The following is a 21,450-nucleotide window of genomic DNA, read 5'->3' on the forward strand; positions in this document are numbered from 1 at the left end:
GACTCAGATTATGTTCGTTTCAAATTGCTTGCAATAGTTGCAGCCATCGGGATAGGCAAATTCAGTCTGCTGCATAATCTCATAGCAACTTGGATAAAGAGCTGTGAACAAATATTCAGCTGACGCACTGAAGGATCAGCCTTGGAATAGCTGTGGGCGCCTTCATATTGTGCACTGATAAAAGAAGGCAGATGAGCTAGTAGTTTCCTTCTGAAGAAGTGCTGTGACAGCACAGAAGAAACAGTTTGTAGAAATCTGATATGCAGAAAAAATCAAATGATTCCCCACATACACATGAAACAGTTACCACATATCTTGTGTACTCAGACAATCTGAAATTGACAAACTTATATGTTGTGATCCAAAGAAAACCACGACATAAAATTTATCAGACAAAAACACAAGTTGTTCCTTGAGGACCTTGTCATACCAGAAGGGAAACACTCTCTACTTGTCCCATTAAAGGATAATTCACAAAGTCTTACATACCCTGCATGTCTTCAAGCTATTGATCTTGGAACAAGACTGCTTATTCTTTTGAAATGAAAAAGAATCCAGTTAACCATCTTTCAAACCATGACTTAAAGAGGAGATTTAACCATATGTTTCAACATATCCAGACTATCTAAAAGACTATGGGCTCATCTACACTGACCATTCATTCATTCATTCATTCATTTACTGTTCATAGCACCCCTGACAGATGGCCATTCAGGCTTTTAAACAGAGGCTGGATGGCCATCTGTCAGGGGTGCCATAATTGTGATTTTCCTGCTTCTTGGCAGGAGGTTGGACTGGATGGACCACAAGGTCTCTTCCAACTCTATGATTTATACCCCACCTTTATCAATCCTGTAGGGGATTCAAGGTGGCTTACATATATAGGCAATGATTTGATGCCAGGTAAACATACATACATAGTAAAAGAAGCATATACATTAGGTCGGAGTGTACCTGGATCAACCCCATGGCAGCTAAACGCCACAAATGACTGATCTGACTTAACCAGGGGCAAAGCCACATTAAGGTGGTTTCCCCCTGGGTTAAGCTAAATTGGGTCAAATCTGGAATCCTTTCTTCCAACTTAGGATTAGTGAAGACAGATGTGCTGGTTTCTAACCAGAACTGTCATGACTGGCATCCTAAATTCCTTGGGCTTAAGTGGCCCAGGGACATGGGATGGCAGTCCTCTTGTTATTCCTCTCCAGCCCTCATGCCATGGCTGCCATGCCCTGCCATGACTCATCAACCATGGTGCCAAAGAACATGGTTGGGAATTGCCTGGGATGCTGGATCAAGCCCGTATTTTGTGTCAGTTTCAAAGGGCCCTATAAGAGATTCCTCACATTTTAAAATCTTCAGGGGAAGGCTTTCTCTCATCACAAGCATGTCTGCTGAAGACTTGGGAAGAAGTCTTCCTGGTGGATGCCCCACATTCTTGATTGTCCTTGTCTCTGCTTTCTTTTTGCCGGCACTAAAGACCTTCTTATTTAAACAGGGCATCAACTGTTAACTAGTTGAGTTAAATAAGCATGCTGGTTCATAACGTGCAAGACATTTTAAGTGGATTGTTTTCTTTAACTTTAACTTTTGTTCTGAAGTGTTATTTTAGCTATATTTTGAAATTAACAGTGGGATATAAATTAAGTAAGTAAAAAACAGATGATAGATAGATATCTCATCATAAAAGGGCAATTTTAAAATGATGAACTTTGACAGCACCAGTCCCTAAAGTTGCTTATGTTATTTTATTAAAAAGCTGGGGACAAACCACACTTCAGTGATATAGTGCATGTTTTGTATGCAGACGGTTCCAGGTTCAAAACATTTATCATTTATTGGAAAGGACATTTAGTATATTGCCAAGTTTTTAAATCTTTGTGTTTAAAAATGCATTTTATCTGTACCCTCAATTTGCTTCTGACATGATAGACAAATAAATAAAATAAAATTTGGAAACAGCAATTAACTGGGTTCTTTCTGTTCCATAAATATTCCTAAAGCAGTTCTTGTATGAAGACATCTGACACATATTTAAGTTTTGTGAAGGGGACAAAAATAAGCCAATAATAATCCCACAAAGAAGAGTCAGTAATATAAAAGCAACTACCTTGGAAGAAAACTTGAGATGAACCTCTGCCTCATCAGCCAGGCTTTTCTTTAGCTGAGACCATGACTCCCCGAGTGTCCTGAAACATACAACAGAAGGGGTTGGTAGTAAAATTAACTTTTCCCAGAAAAATAGCTTCTGAATTCCTTTATTGTTCTAACTGGAACAAGAATTCCACATACTTCATATTATGGCAACTACAGGTCCTCAGAGAGTGGATCCAAAACACAAAATTTAACATTATCTTACATAATCTTTTTCTCCAGGTTCATGTTCATATTCACAAGTAGGAGAGAAGATACGGTAATTGTGGATGTCTCCAGAGAAATTTCATAGTTGCGCATCGCCCGCCTCTTCCCCATTCCTGACAGCTCAGAATTAATAACTTTTGCTCTCACAGTCCCTTAGCACTACTGGGGCTTGTAATTGCCATTCGTTTGAGATAAACCACTACTCTCTCTCCCCCCCCCCGCCCCCCGCCACCTGTTCTCTTATTTGTATTTCAACTCATTCAGTAGAGGAAACTAATGGCTCTCGCAGCTAATGAGTTGTGTGCATAAAATTATATGTTTGAAATACCAAAGGGGGCATCTATCCATAAACACAGGGGCAGTATACGAAGTAGCTGTAAAATGTTAATTAACTCGAGAGAATTTCTCTTCCAGACCCCCAGTATATTTAGGGTTAAGTACCTTTACTGTAATGAGTGTTTAATGACTTCAAGGAAAGATTGGGTACTTTAATGAGGTGGTTTACTTAGTCACACATAAAATGGGGAAATGTCAAATAGTTGAAAAAAGTCAACAGCATGAAGAATGCAATAAATCTAATCAAAGTAAAGAAAAGAAATTAAATGACTTTTATCACACAATTGAAGGGACGGTGTCCACAATCTCATGAGAACGAGTGTAGTATAATTGTAACTTCTCATGCATCAGTCCTAAGAAACTATCTTTTATTCTTGAGCTGTGGGGTATTTTTTGACCTCAATGAGAACACTAATGCATTGCCATTCATGTTAACACTGCAATTAGAGCTGAAAAGAAAAATATATACTTGCATAATAATATAAAAAAATTGTAATATTGAGCTACCTTGTATGTTAGTGGCAAGTTTGTAAATAATGTATAGAAATTACTTTCAAGCCCAAACCAGCATAACAGAACCAACTATGTTCAGGAAGTGAGACCGAGTCTTATATCTGGGGTGCAAAGAAAGAAAGAAAGAGTTTTGCTGAAAATGGATTGGTTCTTTCATATGCAGGAAAGTAAGAAGTTGTGATAATCTACTGGGCATCTTTAATAAACTATATAAATTGCAACTTAGGCCCCATCCTCACTGACCCTTTAATGCGGTTTGAAGCTAGCTTCCACACAATGAACTCCAACAAAAGCACAAAAAGAAAGTCGTTAATGTGCATCAGTACTCTGTGCTTTGTGTGGTTAAATATGGTTTACTGACCCAAGCATAATAGACCTATTTAATCAATGAAACTCATGAAAATCCTCTCTGTTTGTTTAGTTTAGTTTGTTTTCCTCTATTAGGAAATAACAATTACATTTGCCACACAATGTTCAGCTGTTTTTCTTCATAAATGTATAATAAGATTTCAGAATATAAATTAAATATGCGCTCTAGAGTCAAAAACACAAATAATCTCCAACATTTCTTTGTGTTACTAACAATGTGCCAATAACAGAAAGCCAACTAGGATCACAAATCTGGCAAGAAAGAATGAGGTTAACATTCTAACTTAGTATTAATATTACATCTCCTTTAATGCCAAGTGTTCAGCACATCCATGCACAAACTAAATATATCTCCTCCCCAGGTTTTGCTTTGATTTTTTTTACTGTCATCATAGCTTTTCAAAATTCTACTCACTCCCACCCTAAAGTAGAGAATGCTAAAGAAGGGTCAATTGATGCTCCCCCATGAGTAGATGGGAAAAGGAAGTAAGGAAGTTTGCAAACCATCGATTATATATACACACAGAAGCACAGAGGAGTCCAATGAGAGAAGGGAAAGAGAAAGATTGACTCCCAAGTGGAAGCTAGCTTATACATCACTGGATTTCACACTTATTAATTTATTGCAGGATACAGTAGGATCTTGGTATCTATTGTGGCTAAGGGTATTCCCTCTGGCTTGGCCCATTTGAATTTTTGCACTTTCCCTCAGCTTCACTTAGGAATCATTGCACTTACTTGAACCCAGACTCAGCTTTGATTTTGTTTTCAGCCATGATACGTTGTTTTTATGATTGTGTTATGTTTTTATTTGATTGATTTTAATATGGTTGTTTTTATTTGTAATTTTTGGGCTTGTCCCTTGTAAGCCGCCCTGAACCCCCTTGGGGAGATTGTGGCAGGGTGTAAAAATAAAGCTGTTGTCATTATTATTATTATTTTACTGACACAAAAGCACAGTATGTCACAGCAAACAAGATCTATATGCTGGATTTCGTATCAAAAAATCACAAGTCGAACACTTCCCAAGCGTGTAGGACTGTGTGATGTATTTTTGAATGATGTGTGCAGATCCAAGTAAGGTGGCCTTTTGCAGTTGACAGATCGTGATTTTGTTGATGTTTATTGTTTCCAAATGCCAGCTGAGATCTTTTTGCATGGCACCCAGTGCGCCAATGACCACTGGGACCACCTGTACTGGTTTTCTGACTCCGAAACAAAGGTAAACATTCATTTGAACTGAGGGTGCTTCCAGGTAAACACATTTCTCAGGTGTTGATATCCACAGGAGTAGGACAAATATGTGTGATTACAAAGAGGCCACAAAAAACTTTTAACTGTCTCCTTGACTTTTCTCCTTATTAACATCTTTATGGAATTATGGTGATCAGAAACAAATAGTCTGGATAATACTATTACTTTCTGATTTTTAAAAAAAGAAATGCTCACATCAGCACAAACAAAATGGTGCTATGGGCCTAAATCCCATCAATGGAAACTTGGCAAATCAACACTTATGTAAATTCTGTTGAAACAGTGAGTTTACATTTAGCTGGGACTAATAGTTGAATTTAAGCCACTCTGGTTCAGTCTATTGATTCGAATACCTAAACATTTCTCCGCAATTCTGGCCCAAATGCTGGTATGCCTACTGTACCCAAACAGGGGCAAGAGGGGGTGTGAGAGGAGATTTGTTGTTCAGGCAGCTATTTGGTTACATTAATGGAGGGCTGTCCCAGAAAAGATCTTGCACTGAGTCAATCAAGAGTTCTCATTAGCTCTGGACTTTCTTTAAGGTTAGATTGAGGTGCAACATTCGCTTATCCCTTGTCTTCTTTTGTCGCTTTCTTGACAACAACAGCATTTGGTAGCCAGTTAACAGGTCTAAGGAAGAATTTTACCATTCAGCTATCCAATTTGTTAGTTATGTGCTAGTATCCAAAAAAGTAAATAGGCAGAATGCCCCTATAGTTTAATGTAGATTCAAGGAGTCAAGGGAAAATGTTATCTAAATAAAGCCACATAAATTGATTTTTTTTGGCCACCAGACCTGCAAAAACATGCACTTACCCTTCTTCCTGGGCAGCCAAGGAGCTTTGTGATAATTTGGATAAGTTCTTGGCATATTCTTCTTCAATCTTTATCCTGCAGAGTTCAATAATAACAGCAGAAATGTATTATTTAGGAGGAAAGCATCTCACAGTACAATGCAATGTATTTTAAAATCATCCCTTGAGAACATTTATGTTTTTACAAATACTCTTTTATCTGAAGATCTTATCACACAGAATAGCTATTCTCATTCTCACAAATTCATGGAAGTCTAATAAGATTTGGACCTTCAATCCTCATTCTACATGTCAGTAGGTGATGAAATATCTTATCTTCAATATATCTTTTTCAAATCGTTCCAACAGTGTTTGCATTTGATTTTGTCCTATTGTGTCTACTTGCAAAAGTTTATGTCTAAGTTTATTTACACGAGTATAAAAGTGTTGGACGAGTGCCTGGCCGCCGTGTCTATCTGGATGAGGACGAACAAGCTGAAGATCAATCCCAACAAGACAGAGGTCCTCCTGGTCGATCGCAAACCAGATCGGGGTATAGGGTGGCAACCTGTGTTGGACGGGGTTACACTCCCCCTGAAGCCACAGGTCCGTAGCTTGGGAGTCCTCTTGGACTCATCGCTCACGCTTGAGGCTCAGGCGTCGGTGGTGTCCGGGAGGGCTTTTGCACAACTGAGACTTGTGCGCCAGCTGCGTCCGTACCTCACGAAGGCTGATCTGTCCGGGGTGGTCCATGCCTTGGTCACTTCTAGATTGGATTACTGCAATGCGCTCTATGTTGGGCTGCCCTTGAAAACGGCTCGGAAATTCCAACTGGTCTAACGGGCAGCGGCCAGGATGTTAACCGGGGCTCATTACAGAGAGAGGTCAACCCTCCTGTTTAAGGAGCTCCACTGGCTGCCGTTTATTTTCCGAGCCCAATTTAAGGTGCAGGTGCTTACCTACAAAGCCCTGAACGGTTTGGAACCACCCTACCTGCGTGACCGTATCGCTGTCTACGAACCCACACGCTCACTCCGGTCATCTGGAGAGGCCCTGCTTGTGATTCCGTCCGCGTCGCAAGCGCGCTTGGTGGGGACGCGAGACAGGGCCTTTTCTGTGGTGGCCCCCCGACTTTGGAACACCCTCCCGAAAGATCTCAGACAGGCCCCTACATTGGCAGTCTTCAGAAAGAATTTGAAAACCTGGCTGTTCGGACGTGCCTTTTCAGATTAGGAACCTCCAGCACCAAGTCCTAGAAGCACTTTAGTAGAACCAAGATCACTGTACACTGCACACACTTTATAATCCTACATTCCTCCCGCCACATCAGCACTTTTAATCCTGTACCCCTACTCTGGCCGGCCCAGTTTTAATAGTGTCTTGTTGTATTGTTACTGTTATTGTTTTCTGCTTAACTGTTTTTAATTTGCTTTAGGTATTGTATTGTTGTATTGTGTTTTGGGGCTTCGGCCTGTGTAAGCCGCATCGAATCCTTCGGGAGATGCTAGCGGGGTACAAATAAAGTTATAATAATAATAATAATAATAATAATAATAATAATAATAGGATGCTGCTACTATGTAGCTTTTCACTTCAATAGGGATATTCCAGGTGGACGTTGATCTTGTGGTGGAGACAGAGGTTCTTATATTCATATCTTATGGCACTGATCTCAATTGCTTCTGTGTCGGTATAAAGCGTTTGAGGAAACAGCTGTAATCATCAGCAAATGTCTACAATATCACGTGTTTTTTGTCTTTTGTCTCTATTTACAGATGCTAACAAATTTCTGCACCAGAAAGTCCTGATAAGATTTTGTTGTTTAGCAGCAAGATTAATTACTTCACAAAATTGAAGAACTAAAATGCGTTATCAGTTTCACAATGAAATGAGATAACTAATAGTTAATGAACAGTTAATCAATCAATAAGCAATTCACAATTTACAAGTACTAATTAACACTTTGACGCATTAACCATTTTATATACTAACTTTTCATAGATGGATGGGACACATACTGATTACAGACTGAGCATCCTTCATCTGGAATTCTAAAATCCAAAATACTCCAAAATTCAAAATTGTTCACATGGATGGCTAATATAGTAATATCTTTGCTTTCTGATAATTATTAAAGTATTGTGTATAAAATTGCTATCTGTATAAGGTATGCCTGAAACAAGATACATTTCATTCTTAGACTTTCATTCCTATTCCCAAAATGTCTCCTCATGCATGTACATGCAAATATAGGTATTCCCTAATCCCTTACCCCAAAATTCGAAATCTAAAACACTTCTGGTCCCAACCATTTTGGATAAGGGATACTCAACCTGTATGAGTGTCACATACTAAATTATCCATGTGTTGATCAGAACAAACAAGCACCGATCCTGTTATTTTGCCTTCATTATTCCACTTGGTAGTTCTGTGTTTTCCAGATAAAGCTCAATCTTTTCATTGGGAAAACCAATGCAAGGAGTCCACTGACCTTCATAGTTTCATCTTTTTTTATGGAAGTGTCTATTAAATTGATGGGTATCTGTAATTATTGCCCTCCCAACCCAGAAAGCTCTCCCAGAGCCTCATAAATGTAACTACTGACAGGAAGTGCTAAGCACAGGGAGATATCTGGTCCAACCAATGGTGTAACATTCCTGTTCTGCCAACAGAGTTGGATTAAAAAGTCATACCTAAATTAACTAAGAAAGATGGGATGGTTGTCATTGATCTACTTAAGACAGGATTGATGGGTGAATGTTTGGGTAAATAAGAGGACACAGAATATTGAAAAGTGGAATATTAAGAAAACAGAAATAATGATTGCAGATAATTTACAAAGCTTTAAAGTGGGTAATGAAGACACTGAAATAGTTATAGGTTAGCTATTCTTTGGTTCAGACATAAGTCAAACTGCAGATAGCACTCAAGAAATCAGACAAAGGCCAAGGGTGCATCTCGACTGGACAGAAATGGTGAGGCTGATCTGGAGTGCATCTCGATGGATTGTCACCTTGCCGTGGTGAGAGGGCTTGTGTGTTCAATGAATTGCGGGTGTAATCACCAGACTCATGCACTCTCAGTGGGTGCCGCAGGAGAGGTTCCAGACTGAGAACAATCTGAAGACCTCAATGGTGGATCAGGCAGAAGATGACATGGTACATATTACAATGACTGTGAAGGCACAAGAAGGCTGCAACAGATTGAGAAGCTACCGTCATTGTGTTAACCATGCCACTGGTTGCGGTCCTCACTCTGTGAAGACTGTGTGTTGATTGGCTGTGCACTGACCTCCAAACATTAAAAAAACTCATGTACATGCATCTTCCAAGAGCTTGGAAGGCCATCATACTCGGACAACAAGGGATCACCTAAGTAATTCTGGATCAGCATCACTGGATGTTACACTCCCAGAGTGAGCTCAGGACCTGGATGATGGCTGCATGGCCCCAAACTGGCTGGGTGGATGGATAGTGGCCATATGGTTGATTGGGGCCAAACTGTTGAGCAGCGACCCTTAACTTGCCCTGTCGATCTGACATTTGCAATACCCACTGAGCCCAAAAATGGTTCTGGACACTGCTTGGAGTGGCAATATGCAGAGAAATTATATGATGTTGAAGGAAAGGGGGAAAGAAGGGAAAAGCACTGATGCCACCTCAGGGGTCCAGTTGCCCCTGGCCACCACCACTTTCCTGCTCTGGCATTTAAAAGGCATTTTGCTACTCCACTCAGGGAACAGGATTATTTCTTTTTTATATATAAAAATTGAGGTAAAGGTTTCCCCTTGACATTAAGTCTAGTTGTGTCCGACTCTAGGGGATGGTGCTCATCTCTATTTCTAAGCCGAAGAGCTGGCGTTGTTCGTATATGCCTCCAAGGTCATGTGGCCAGCATGACTGCATGGAACACTTTTACCTTCCTACTGAAGTGGTACCTATTGATCTACACACATTGCATGTTTTCAGACTACTAGGTAGGCAGAAGCTGGGGCTAACAGCAGGAGCTCACCCCGCTTCCCGGACTCAAATTGCAAGTTCAGCAGCTCAGTGGTTTGATCTGCTGTGCTGGAAGGGGAGCCATCCATTCTCTGAGCAGAATTAAATTGACTCATGGATCAGTCGTCCCAGATTTTTGGTTGATATTTTTAACTAAAATGTCTAGACCTTTACATGTGTATGTACAGTACACTCCTTCCAGACTTTTCCAATAAATTGTTATCCTCAATATGTATGAAACAACAAGATAATAGTATTGTGAAAAGGTTACAGTACTTATAAATGTAGTTTTATAAATATGTTGTTAAATGATACATTGCTTAAGCTCTCTTGTTCTTTCCATTAGCTTCATATGACCAATGAACTGGAAAAATAAGCCTACTAATCCTGCTACTGAGAGACCACCTCTTGCACTCTTGGGCTGAGCAGATGCTCACTAGCCTTATACTCAAGAACTTCCATTGGGATTTATTTTTTAATTTATCGTGTCAGTATCAACCCGTATTTATCGTGCCAGTATCAACCTCATTCCATTGGGATGAGGAAGTTTTTTTCACTTCATTCATCGTGTCATAATTATCATGGTTGAAATGGAGCAAGGCTTTAATTTTTGAGTGATTATTAGGAAGACAATGTCTGCTCTTGGAACAAACTGTTCTAGGCCCCAGTTGCAACCTCCGGAGAAGCAAATCTCTCTGCTATTATTATTTAGTAGAACTATTTATAACAATGCTCTTTTGCTTCTAAGACTAGTTATAAATAATGAGCAGCTATAAATAATAACTGTTTATCTTTTTCTCTTGCGTTTCATGTCCTGAAGATATTTTGGATTTTTTTTCATGTTCTGGCAAGCCGTAGTTATGGGGGGGGGGGGGGGGGGAAGAGGACAGAGTGTACGTGTGTTTGAATATAAAGGGGTGAGATTTCTTAGATGTGGCAAAGTCACTGAGAAGTTTATCCCCATGGAAATAATGAACTGAAGGCCACTTCTCTTTTTCTCTGAGATAAAGAGAAAAGCGGTTCCTTAACCATTACAGAAAGAGATTTTTTTTCAAATTAGGCAACATGGGGAAAATGTAATATTTACAAGAGCTGTGTTTCTCGATCTTCCTAATGCCAAGACTCCTTAATAAAGGTGCTCATGTTGTCATGACCCCAACCATAAAATTATTTTCGTTGCTACTTCATAATAGTAATTTTGCTACTCTTTTGAATCGTAATGTAAATATCTGATATGCAGGATGTATTTTCATGTACTGGATCAAATTTGGCAGAAACACCCAATACACCCAAATTTGAATACTGGTGGGATTGAGGGGGGGGGGGGGGTTGATTTTGTCAATATAGTTCACCTACAATCAAAGAGCATTCTGAACACACCAACAATGGAATTGAACCAAATTTGGCACACAGAACTCCCATGACCAACAGAAAATACTGGAAAAGTTTGGTGGGCATTGACCTTGAGTTTTGGAATTGTAGTTCACCTACATCCAGAGAGCACTGTGAACTCAAACAATGATGGATCCAGACCAAATTTGGCACAATTACTTAATATGTCCAAATGTGAACACTGGTGGAGTTTGGAGAAAATAGGCTTGACATTTGGGAGTTGTAGTTGCTGAGATTTATAGTTCACCTACAATCAAATAGCATTCTGAACCCCACAAATGACAGAATTGGGCCAAACTTCCCACACAGAATCCCCACAACCAACAGAAAATACTGTTTTTCTGATGGTCTTTGGCGATCCCTCTGACATCCCCTGGTGACCCCCCCCCCCAGGGGCCCCAACCCCCAGGTTGAGAAACACTGTACTCGAGTGTGGCCTGAGTTTTGAAAATTTCACAGGTCAAGCTTATGATTTCTAGAGAAGCGGAGCTGGAAATGGGAGACCCATTCCATGCTGGAATGGTTTGAATATTGGAAACTAGGGTTTGAATCTCCTCTCAGCTTTGGCAACCCACTTGGGGGGGGGGGGGGCTCCAGGCCAGTTTGCTTTCCCTAAATGCAGCTCCTAGACACCTGTAGAAACAGTAATTGTTGCATCTTGTTTTCTCCCTTCAAAACTGGAAGTGAACATTGTTGTTGTTTTTTTTGTTTGTTTGTTTTGGACGGGAGAGGAGAATAATTTTGAGGGACTGGGGGAAAGACCATCAAAACTGGTCCCTCCAAAATGTCTTACTCTCCCAACAAATTGTACACTGCCTTTCACAAACCATGAAGTCTAAAACCAGATATCTGTGTTTAAAGCAGAATAATTTAGCAATGTGAACCTGATGGCAAAAGACTGGATTTTACCCAGAACTGGATATAAAAGCATTTGCACAATGCTAATTGCAGAACTGACTGAGGGAGGATGTTTCCTTTCGGGATTTTTATTTATACCTTACTGTAAACATTTAGACCTATGAGAGTATAAAAAAGTGAGGAGAAGGTATTGCAGTCAACTCTGCAAACTCACAGATTTTCTATCCACAAATGGAACTATCTAGGGCTTGAAAATGTTCACATACAAAAATTCCAAAAGGACAAACAATGGGTTGCTGCGGGTTTTCTGGGCTGCATGGCCATGTTCCAGAAGCATTTTCTCCTGATGTTTCACCCATATCTATGGCAGGGATCCTCAGAGGTTGTGAGGTCTGTTGGAAACTAGGCAAGTGAGGTTTTATATATCTGTGGAATGTCCACAGATGTGTAAAATATTCTTGTCTGTTGGAGGTAAGTGTGAATGTTACGATTGGCCACTTTGATTAGCACTGAATGGCCTTGCAGCTTCAAAACCTGGCTGCTTCCTGCCTAGAGGCATCCTTTTTTGGGAGGTGTTAGCTGGTCCTGATGGTTTATTCTCTGGAATTCCAATTTCTTGAGTGTTGTTCTTTATTTGCCGGCCTGATTTTGAAATTTTTAATACTGTTAGCCAGATTTTGTTCATTTTCAAGGTTTCCTCCTTTCTGTACAAATTGTCCACGTGTTTATGGATTTCAGTGGCTTCTCTGTGTAGTCTGACATGGTGGTTGTTAGAGTGGTCCAGCATTTCTGTGGTCTCAAATAATATGTTGTGTCCAGGTTGGTTCACCAGGTGCTCTGCTATGGCTGAGCCGCCAAACATTTATTTTGCCATTTTTTATATAAGGGACACTGTTTTATTGTACATTGTATACAGCAGGACCTGAGTTTTGGGATAAATGGAAAGTTCTGGAATAAAACCCCAACAGATATCTGGGTCCCACTGTGTCATATTTCTGTAATGATATATCAACAGCCAAATTTGTATACCATTCACCATTACTGTTCTTCAGGGCAATATTTCAAGACTAGATATACTCGAATAATGAAACAGCATATCAATAAAATACAGAAGAATCAAACTTAACAATAGCAACGAAATCTCAAGTTACCTTTCCCGAATAAATTCAGCCATTTCTTTCTGCATTTGCTTTCCCTTCAGCTGTTTTTGGAGAAGAATTTCAAATCCCGAGACCGTACTGTTTCCTTGAGGATCCTTCTTATCAGTCTAAAGGAAATAAACAGCCAGGACACGTGGTTAAAAACACTTGGGCCTAAAACCTATTAATTAATCCATTAATAGACTCACTAAGGGATGCAGATACATCATAGAATTAATGCAGTTTAATACCACTTTTAACTGTCATGGCTGAATGCTATGGACTTCTGGGAATAGTAGTTTGGTGAAGCACCAGCACTATTTGGTGGAGAAGGCTAAAGACCTTGGAAAACTGAAACTACATGATTCCATAGCACTGAGCCATGGCAATTAAGGAGGTGCCAAACTGCAGAATAGATGCAACCTACATTTCCTCTTGAATGGAAAGCCAAACACTTAAGGATGCCCCACTGATTCAATGGCTCTGCTGTAGTTATTCTATTGTACTACAACATCAGTTCTCAATTAATATTAGTATTAAGGTGTTAGGCTTCAATGTTTGGCAAAAGAATCCTCATATGTTTTGGAGAAATATCCCAAATGCACTATAGGTCACAAGCTAGCAAACCAATACTCTGGCATTAAACACTTCTTTTGCTTAACATCACACTTGATGCTAGCAGATTTTTGAAGCGTGTCAGCTAGGATTCCCTGGAAATAGCAGGCCATTGCCACTAGAGGCTGCTCTGGCATATAGAAAACAGGCACCTAAACAGATCTGACCTCAATTTCTGTGTTCATAACTTCCAATAAGGCTAATATAAGGGGAATAAACCCCAGGATTGTGGTGGAAATAAGAGGAAACCAAGATCAGTGTCAGACAGAGTTGGTATTTCTCAAACTATCATTCAGACTTTTTGGTCCTGAATAGGTAGCCACTGCCAGAATAATTTTACCAGCCTTCACTATCAAGTTAGGAACCCCTGTGTTGTAATGGGTTAAACCCTTGTGCCAGCAGGACTAAAGACCAACAAGTCACAGGTTCGAATCTGTGGAGAGTGTGGATGAGCTCCCTCTGTCAGCTTCGGCTCCCCATGTGGTGACATGAGAAAAGCCTCCCAAAAGGATGGTAAAACATCAAAACATCCAGGCATCCCTGGGCAACATCCTTGCAGACGGCCAATTCTCTCACACCAGAAGCGATTTGCATTTTCTCAGGTCGTTCCTGACACACACACACACACACACACAACTACAAAGTTACAAACTGCTTCTAAATGGCTAGAAGAATAAACAAATGCTGTTTAGTTGGAAAAGTGTCAGTCCATTTTCTTGGACTCCTATACAGCATTCCCTTCTTATTACAAGAAGCAATGTGGCTTTCTTTTTTTGAAGGATCTCTCCTGATGACAAGATACCATGGCCAAAAAAGGAACCAGATCCTGTCTGATCTTGGAACCTAAGCAAGGTCACTTCTAGTTAGTACTTGGATGAGAGACTACCAAAAATACCCAGTGCTGTAAGCTAATGTCAAAACCACTTCTAATTATATCACTGGTTCCCAACCTTTGGGCCTCCAGGTGTTTTGGACTTCAGCTCCCACAATTCCTAACACCTGTAAGATGGCTGGGATTTCTAGGAGTTGGGAGTCCAAAACACCTGGAGGACCAAAGGCTGGGAACCACTGGATTATATATTGCTTAAGAAAACCCTATAAAATCCATGTGATGACATATCAACAGGCAACATAAAGGCATATATACACAGAAACAATGGCAAAGAGGCTGAATTTGGTAGAGGGCAAAGCAAGGCTGCAAGCAAGGTTGATCTTCTGTAAGTGTATGCATGTTGCCCAGGATTGTATCAGGTGGTTCATTTTAAATGCTGGAGCCCCCAGTGGCAGAACCCTTGTGCTGGCAGAACTGCTGACCAGCGATTCAAATCCAGGGAGAGCGGGTTGAGCTCCCTCTCTCAGCTTCAGCTCCTCATGCAGGGATATGAGAGATGCCTCCCATAAGGATGCTAAAACATCAAAAACATCCCGGCATCCCCTGGGCAACGTCCTTGTAGACAGCCAATTCTCTCACACCAGAAGTGACTTGCAGTTTCTTAAGTCACTCCTGACACACACAACAAATAATTAAAATACTTTCCATGTGAAGTTTCAGAATACAATTCAGAATATTCTAGTAATTTTCCCTTGATTAATATAGCTTTACCAGAATCAGGTTCTTGAAGAAGAGAACAAGCTGTGCAGCATCTTACGCACCACCTTTCAAGCTTGGAGTTTAACATGTTTGCTAACAGAGATGCTGGCAATATGTGACATCCTCTGTAAAGCTTGGCTGCTGCAGTAAATAGCATATGGGTGCCTGTTCACTTACCCAGAAATAATCACAGTAGCTCCATTCGGAAGGTTTCAGCAACTGCTGTTCTGGCATTGCGTCTGGGTGGGGGAAAGTCACGCAGTTTATCTGAGAAAAAAGAAAGAAAAATATGCTGGATATGAAGAGCAATTCGGAAACTAGAAAACAGGGAATGTATACTTATAAATACATCTATTTAGAAGTTGTGGTCAGGGAATGCAATGCTCTCTTTAGCCAGAAGGTGTCATAGAAAGCAGACAGAAGAAAACCACGGTGATGTCTGCAAAACAAACACCAAGCAGGGCAGCATTTCTTAACCATCACACCAAATGTACCTAGTTGTTTTGTTATTTGATAGGAAAAAATCAAATAAGATTGCACAGAACCAGTTGAAAACATGCTTTCCTACTGAATTATTTTTTCTCCCTCTCAAAACTGATTTGGGTGTTTCTTCTCAAAATAAATCTTCAAATATGCTTCAGATGTTTACTTCAGTGCCAACATTCAAATGGCAACCTTAGGATCTTCAGATTACTCCTGCTATTAATATTTTCAGACACATTAAATGTGATTATTTTTCTTGAGTCTGCACAGAGTTTTCACTCAAGCAAGAGCTTCAACACTTGCCTCACAATTTTGTGCTTGGTGAATTCTGGCAGCAACTTTAAACAAAACTATTGCTTACTTGGATGCCCTAGTAGTTTCTCTATAAGTGAACAACTAGGTATTATAAAAGAATCTGTGCCAGAAATACAAAGAAAGCTTGTGTGGAGCGAATGGACATACTGGAGAAAGAACAGCTGACAATTAAGGAAATTAAAGAAAAACACAGTTGACTTCCTCAGATTTCAAGTCTGTCATATCTATTTCTGCTCAAGCTCTACAAATAGGAAAAACTGACGTTAAAAATGCACATGGTTTCAAGTTATTGTCGAAGGCTTTCATGGCCGGAATCACTGGGTTGTTGTAGGTTTTTTCGGGCTATATGGCCATGTTCTAGAGGCATTCTCTCCTGACGTTTTGCCTGCATCTATGGCAAGCATCCTCAGAGGTAGTGAGGTCTGTTGGAACTAGGAAAATGGGTTTATATATCTGTGGAAAGATCAGGGTGGGACGAAGGACTCTTGTCTGCTGGAGCTAGGTGTGAATGTTTCAACTGACCATTTTGATTAGCATTTGATAGCCTGGCAGTGCCTTGAGCAATCTTTTGTTGAGAGATGATTAGATTTCCCTGATTGTTTTCCCTCTGGTTTCAAGTTGTTTTAACTTTTAGCCCTACTTTAATTTATTAAATTTACATTTATTTACATTGTTTTTGTTGCTTTTAATTGTAAACTGCTTTCAGTAGTTGAGCTGATTTTATACATTGAATTTCCTGAGATCCTTAGACATGGGGTAGTATATAAATATTTCAGTAAATAAAACAGTGAATAAAACTGGTGCACTTTCACTCCCAAAATAGGGAACACTGGAGGCAGGCACAGCATATGAATGCCACCTTGACACAGATATCTTGTTCATTACTCCTTATCTGTACAGATATTATATATAATGGTGTATTTGTGATAATATCTTTCAGGTGAAAAGAGATTCTTCCCACATGGGGATGGGGAGAACTTAGTGAATTGCCCAAGTGTTTTTATACAAATGCATACAAATCGTAAAGGTAAAGGCTTCCCCTTGACATTAAGTCTAGTCGGGTCCGACTCTGGGGGGTGGTGCTCATCTCCACTTCTAAGCCAAAGAGCCAGCGTTGTCATAAGTCATGTGGCGCCGCTACCTTCCTACCGAAGCGGTACCTATTTATCTACGCACATCTGCATGTTTTCGAACTGTTAGGTTGGCAGAAGCTGGGGCTAACAGCAGGAGCTCACCCCGCTTCGAACCACCAACCTTTTGGTCAGCAAGTTCAGCAACTCCACAGTTTAACTTCACTGCATAATGAGGGGACCCATACAAATCCTATAGGTGGATTACAATAATATGTGGGATGCATGATGAACAATAAGCATGGAATGAGATACATGTATATCCATGCCTTGCAGTGGAAGTCACAATGTTGTTGGACTGCCGTTTCCACCACTTCTACCCAGCATAATCAAAAACTTGAATGCAAGAACATCTGGAAGGGCACAGGATTCCCAATGCTGTCCTACAAGAAACTTCTGATGGAAAAAAATCTGTCATGTATACTGCAGCATTTGGATGGAGTGGTTGGCGAAATTTTCAGAAGTTACATTTTAATGTATATATTTTTAAAGCATAACTGAATGCTACCCCCCTTTGTAACACTCTGAGTAATTACATTCATGAAGCCCGCCAGAAAGCACTTATTTAAATTTATAATCCAACCAGTTCCTTCATCTCAAGACAAGCAACAGCACACCCAAATGCATGCCTAAATAGCAGGTCCTTGTCGGTTTGGGAGATTAGCAAGCTAAAGCTTTGATGAAACCTTCCAAAGCCAAAGGGCAAGCAAAACAGTCTCTTTAGGTGCCCTTAGTGTTACTGCCACATTACACTTGGCAATGGAGAACATTATCAAAAGGCTAGAAGAGACACTTTGCATATATCCTGCAAAATGTGCACATAGAGAAGGGAAAGAGGAAATGAGCATGTTCTTATATATAGTTATTCCACATCCTCTGTTCTATAGGGATTGGTATGTAAATTCTATCGAATTTAGGATACAGAAAAGCTAAGATTATTAACTTTGTGGTACAATAGGAAAAGTCTGGAAAATTACTGTTTTAGACTATGGCTCTATGACGATTTTGGACTATAGCTGGGGGATTCTAAGAACTGTAGTTCAAAATGAAATCCCAAGGTCTGGCTGCTGCATGTTGAAAACCTTACAAGCTAGAGAGACATCCTTGACTGCAATGAAACAGTTCTCCCTCCTGCTTTGGAAAAATATCTTATCTGTTTACTTTTGAAACAAAGATATATACTCCAATGTTGCTGACAAATGGGGAAGTACACACTGTCCAAAGATAAGTGCATTTTAAAGGACATGTCACTGAAATGTTGATATTATGGACAGTCAGTTATCTTTTTCTCTTTTTTCACAAGGATATGCAACTCTCCATAAGCAATCACACTTTCAAGCAATTAAAAGGAAACCATGACGTTAAAAATAAAAGTGAAACTATGATGATGGAGATTCATGATCACAGTTGCAAGTCATAATACACCACCAGCATCCCAAACTTCTGGAAGAATGGCATCTTCTGCAATTCTGGATATGGGGCACCTTGAAAGACCCTTTGGGGTCTTGAGAAAACTCATTGCAACTGGGGCTGTAACCATAATACACAATTCTAGCAGTTTGACACCACTTTAACTGGGATTCTGGGATTTGTAATTTTGTTCAATAATCACCTTTCTTTGTCAGAGAGCTCTGGTGCCACAACAAACGACAAGTCCCACAATTCCATAGGATGGGGTCAGGGCAGTTAACGTGGTACCAAACTGCTATAAGTCTGCAGTGTGGATGTTCTGTAAGAGTTCACTGCAGATACTAGTGGCTCAATCTTTAGCATTTTAGAAACATTTCTGCCAGGTTTCTGCCAGGTTGCTGCCAAGCTGTAAAAGGTGGATTTTTGAGGTTGTATTTGGTCGTTCATGACTGTAAATCTGAATTTCCAGAAGTTAAGATATTGCAAGACCAGCTTAACAAGCTTACAATATTGTAACTCAGGCATGGGAAAACTTCATCTCTCCAGGTGTTTTGGATTTCAACTCTGGCTGTTAGGAATTGTGAGAGCTGAAGTCCAAAACACATGGAGGGCCGAAGTTTGCCCATGCCTGTTGTAACTGGTGCACAGGATACCATCCAAAGTTTCCTAAAAGAGTTTCAGTATTACTCTTTGACACAGGGAATATCCAAGTAATTCACCTTAACCAATAGAGAAAGATAGAACGTAAGTTTTACCTCTGTGCCCCTACTCCACATGGGCTGTGTGACACAACAATGAAGGTAAAACAAAATTTCTGGTCATTTCTAAGTTTCAGTTTTGCTTAGCTTCAGCCAATTTTTGGCAGTTTTTTATTTTGGAGATTTGGGGTTATGGGAGGCCCATACTGTGTGATTTTGGTGTGCTTTATGGTGCCTTGAGGACATTTTTTCACGTTATTGTTTTAGTTTTGGGACTTTGGGCATGTTGTGAGGTGCACTGAGGAACTGCACGGGGTCCCTCAGGCACACTTCCTTCACACTTGCATAGAGATAATAGATCCAAGTGGCATCCATGGTAAGCACACAAAAACACATATATATCTGGTGCAGCTGATCTGGTTATGCTCCTGGAGTTTGAATCTGCTTTTCCAAGATATATAGTTTGAAGCTGTGCAAAAGCCTAGACAACTGAGTTAACCAGTGGGCCAGATAGGACACAAATGGGAACACACAGACATAAAAAGTATCTACTGGGCATTACTGAAAAAGCTATGCTCTGCACTCAGGTGGAAAAGTGTGTCTTGGGGGCAGCTGGGGGATTAGCAACACGAAAAGAGGGCTCTGGCTTTGCTTATGTTAACTGACACCCTGGTGATTGAGGAGGAACACAAGTTCCAAGAAAACTGCAATGGTAGAGCAGCTGCTCCATTCGCATCTCACAACAGGTTCTGCAGAGAAAGCAGGAAAAACTAGCTGACCACATTTGTCATCAAAACCATGCCTCCCAAGAGACAGCAGAGTAGTGTCAACAGTGGTGTCCAACATCTGTAGTTCCATAAGGCTCCCAGAAAGGACAAACTGCTTCATTTACAGTAATGAGTTTGCTTTGATATTAACACTTGTTGGCATTGATGGGATGCTACTGCAAAAGGGATTGTCACTTGTACACAATTCAGTTTGTGGGCATTTCCCAGTGACTCAAACATCCCCTACAACCTCTTATCAGAGCATTGGCACTGGATAGGACCAAGTGCCAAGGATGCAATTTTCCTGACTCCTTGCTGGAAGAGCCACTGCTTCAGGGCACACAGCTTCAATGTACACTATGTGTTTAAAGGATGTGCTATTTGCTGAAGCAGAGGAGAGCAGAAGAAGGATAACTTCTATAAAGGATATTCATGAAGCAGGGATTGGGAGAGAGAAGCCTTGTTTACATTGTTTATCAACTGGCTTCAACAGTATGCTGCAGGAGAACTGGTTACTAATGACAGAAACACTGGAGGGGAGATCTTAAGTCACTGCTGCATATTCCTTGTGGAGAAGAATACACAGCTAAACATACACTCTGGCTTGGTGTTATGTAAATGAACTCCAGGAATCATCTGCCTTATTCATGCACCACTGCCTCTCCCTGAGTGCTTTCCAATCAGGGATTTATCACACTGATTTGTGGGAAACCACAGTTTGCTTCCATGTCTGAAAGAGATAGATTGTGGTTTGTGCTGTGAATCTTGTTATCTGTTTAGGTGTCCGTGCAAACTAGGATTTGCTAGTAAGCCAGGATCAGGCATCCTTCATTAGGATATGAAAAATAAGCTGGATGGAAGGGGGGGGGGGATGCACGAGAAACCCCAAACTCCTTGTGGCTTCTTTCTGTATAGTGACAATGCAATGGTGGTTTTGGCACTATGTGTGAAAGGGTTCTGTTTGTGGGGGGGAAATGCATGCCCTGCATTAAAGAATATGATTTTTTTATTTTAAAAAATCCACATATTTTAATGTGATCCCAAATGCCTTCTATTTTTTTAAAGAAGTATTGGGGATCACAAAAACTGTTTTGGGAAGAGACTGGGAACCTATCACTGCCATAGAAGAAATGTGGCATGCTGTTGATCCCGCAAAAAAGCAGTAACACTTGGATTGCTACTCCATAGGTAAAGGTAAAGGTTCTCCCCTGATATTAAGACAAGTCATGTCTGACTCTGGGGGGTGGTGCTCATCTCCATTTCTAAGCCAAAGAGCCGACGTTGTCCATAGACACCTCCAAGGTCATGTGGCCGGCATGACTGCATGGAGTGTAATTACCTCCCAGCTGGAGCGCTACCTATTGATCTACTCACATTTGCAAGTTGTCGAACTGCTAAGTTAGCAGAAGCTGGGGATGACAGCGGCA

The 21,450-nt window shown here is 40.4% G+C and overlaps 1 protein-coding gene across 3 annotated transcripts in view; it reads right to left on the minus strand.

Annotated features, from left to right (window-relative positions):
* Positions 1-21,450, minus strand: part of GAS7 (growth arrest specific 7) — a 184,890-nt gene that overhangs the window by 20,245 nt on the left and 143,195 nt on the right. For all 3 annotated transcript variants that reach the window (XM_060764545.2, XM_060764546.2, XM_060764548.2), the window contains exons 6-9: positions 15,398-15,487; positions 13,027-13,142; positions 5,650-5,724; positions 2,111-2,189 (exon numbers count right to left, since the gene is read on the minus strand). In XM_060764545.2, the coding sequence (XP_060620528.2) occupies positions 2,111-2,189; positions 5,650-5,724; positions 13,027-13,142; positions 15,398-15,487 (360 nt within the window). The remainder of the gene's footprint in view (positions 1-2,110; positions 2,190-5,649; positions 5,725-13,026; positions 13,143-15,397; positions 15,488-21,450) is intronic.

The sequence above is a fragment of the Anolis sagrei genome, chromosome 2 (genome assembly GCF_037176765.1).
Source record: "Anolis sagrei isolate rAnoSag1 chromosome 2, rAnoSag1.mat, whole genome shotgun sequence".
In the NCBI taxonomy this organism is placed as follows: domain Eukaryota; kingdom Metazoa; phylum Chordata; class Lepidosauria; order Squamata; family Dactyloidae; genus Anolis; species Anolis sagrei.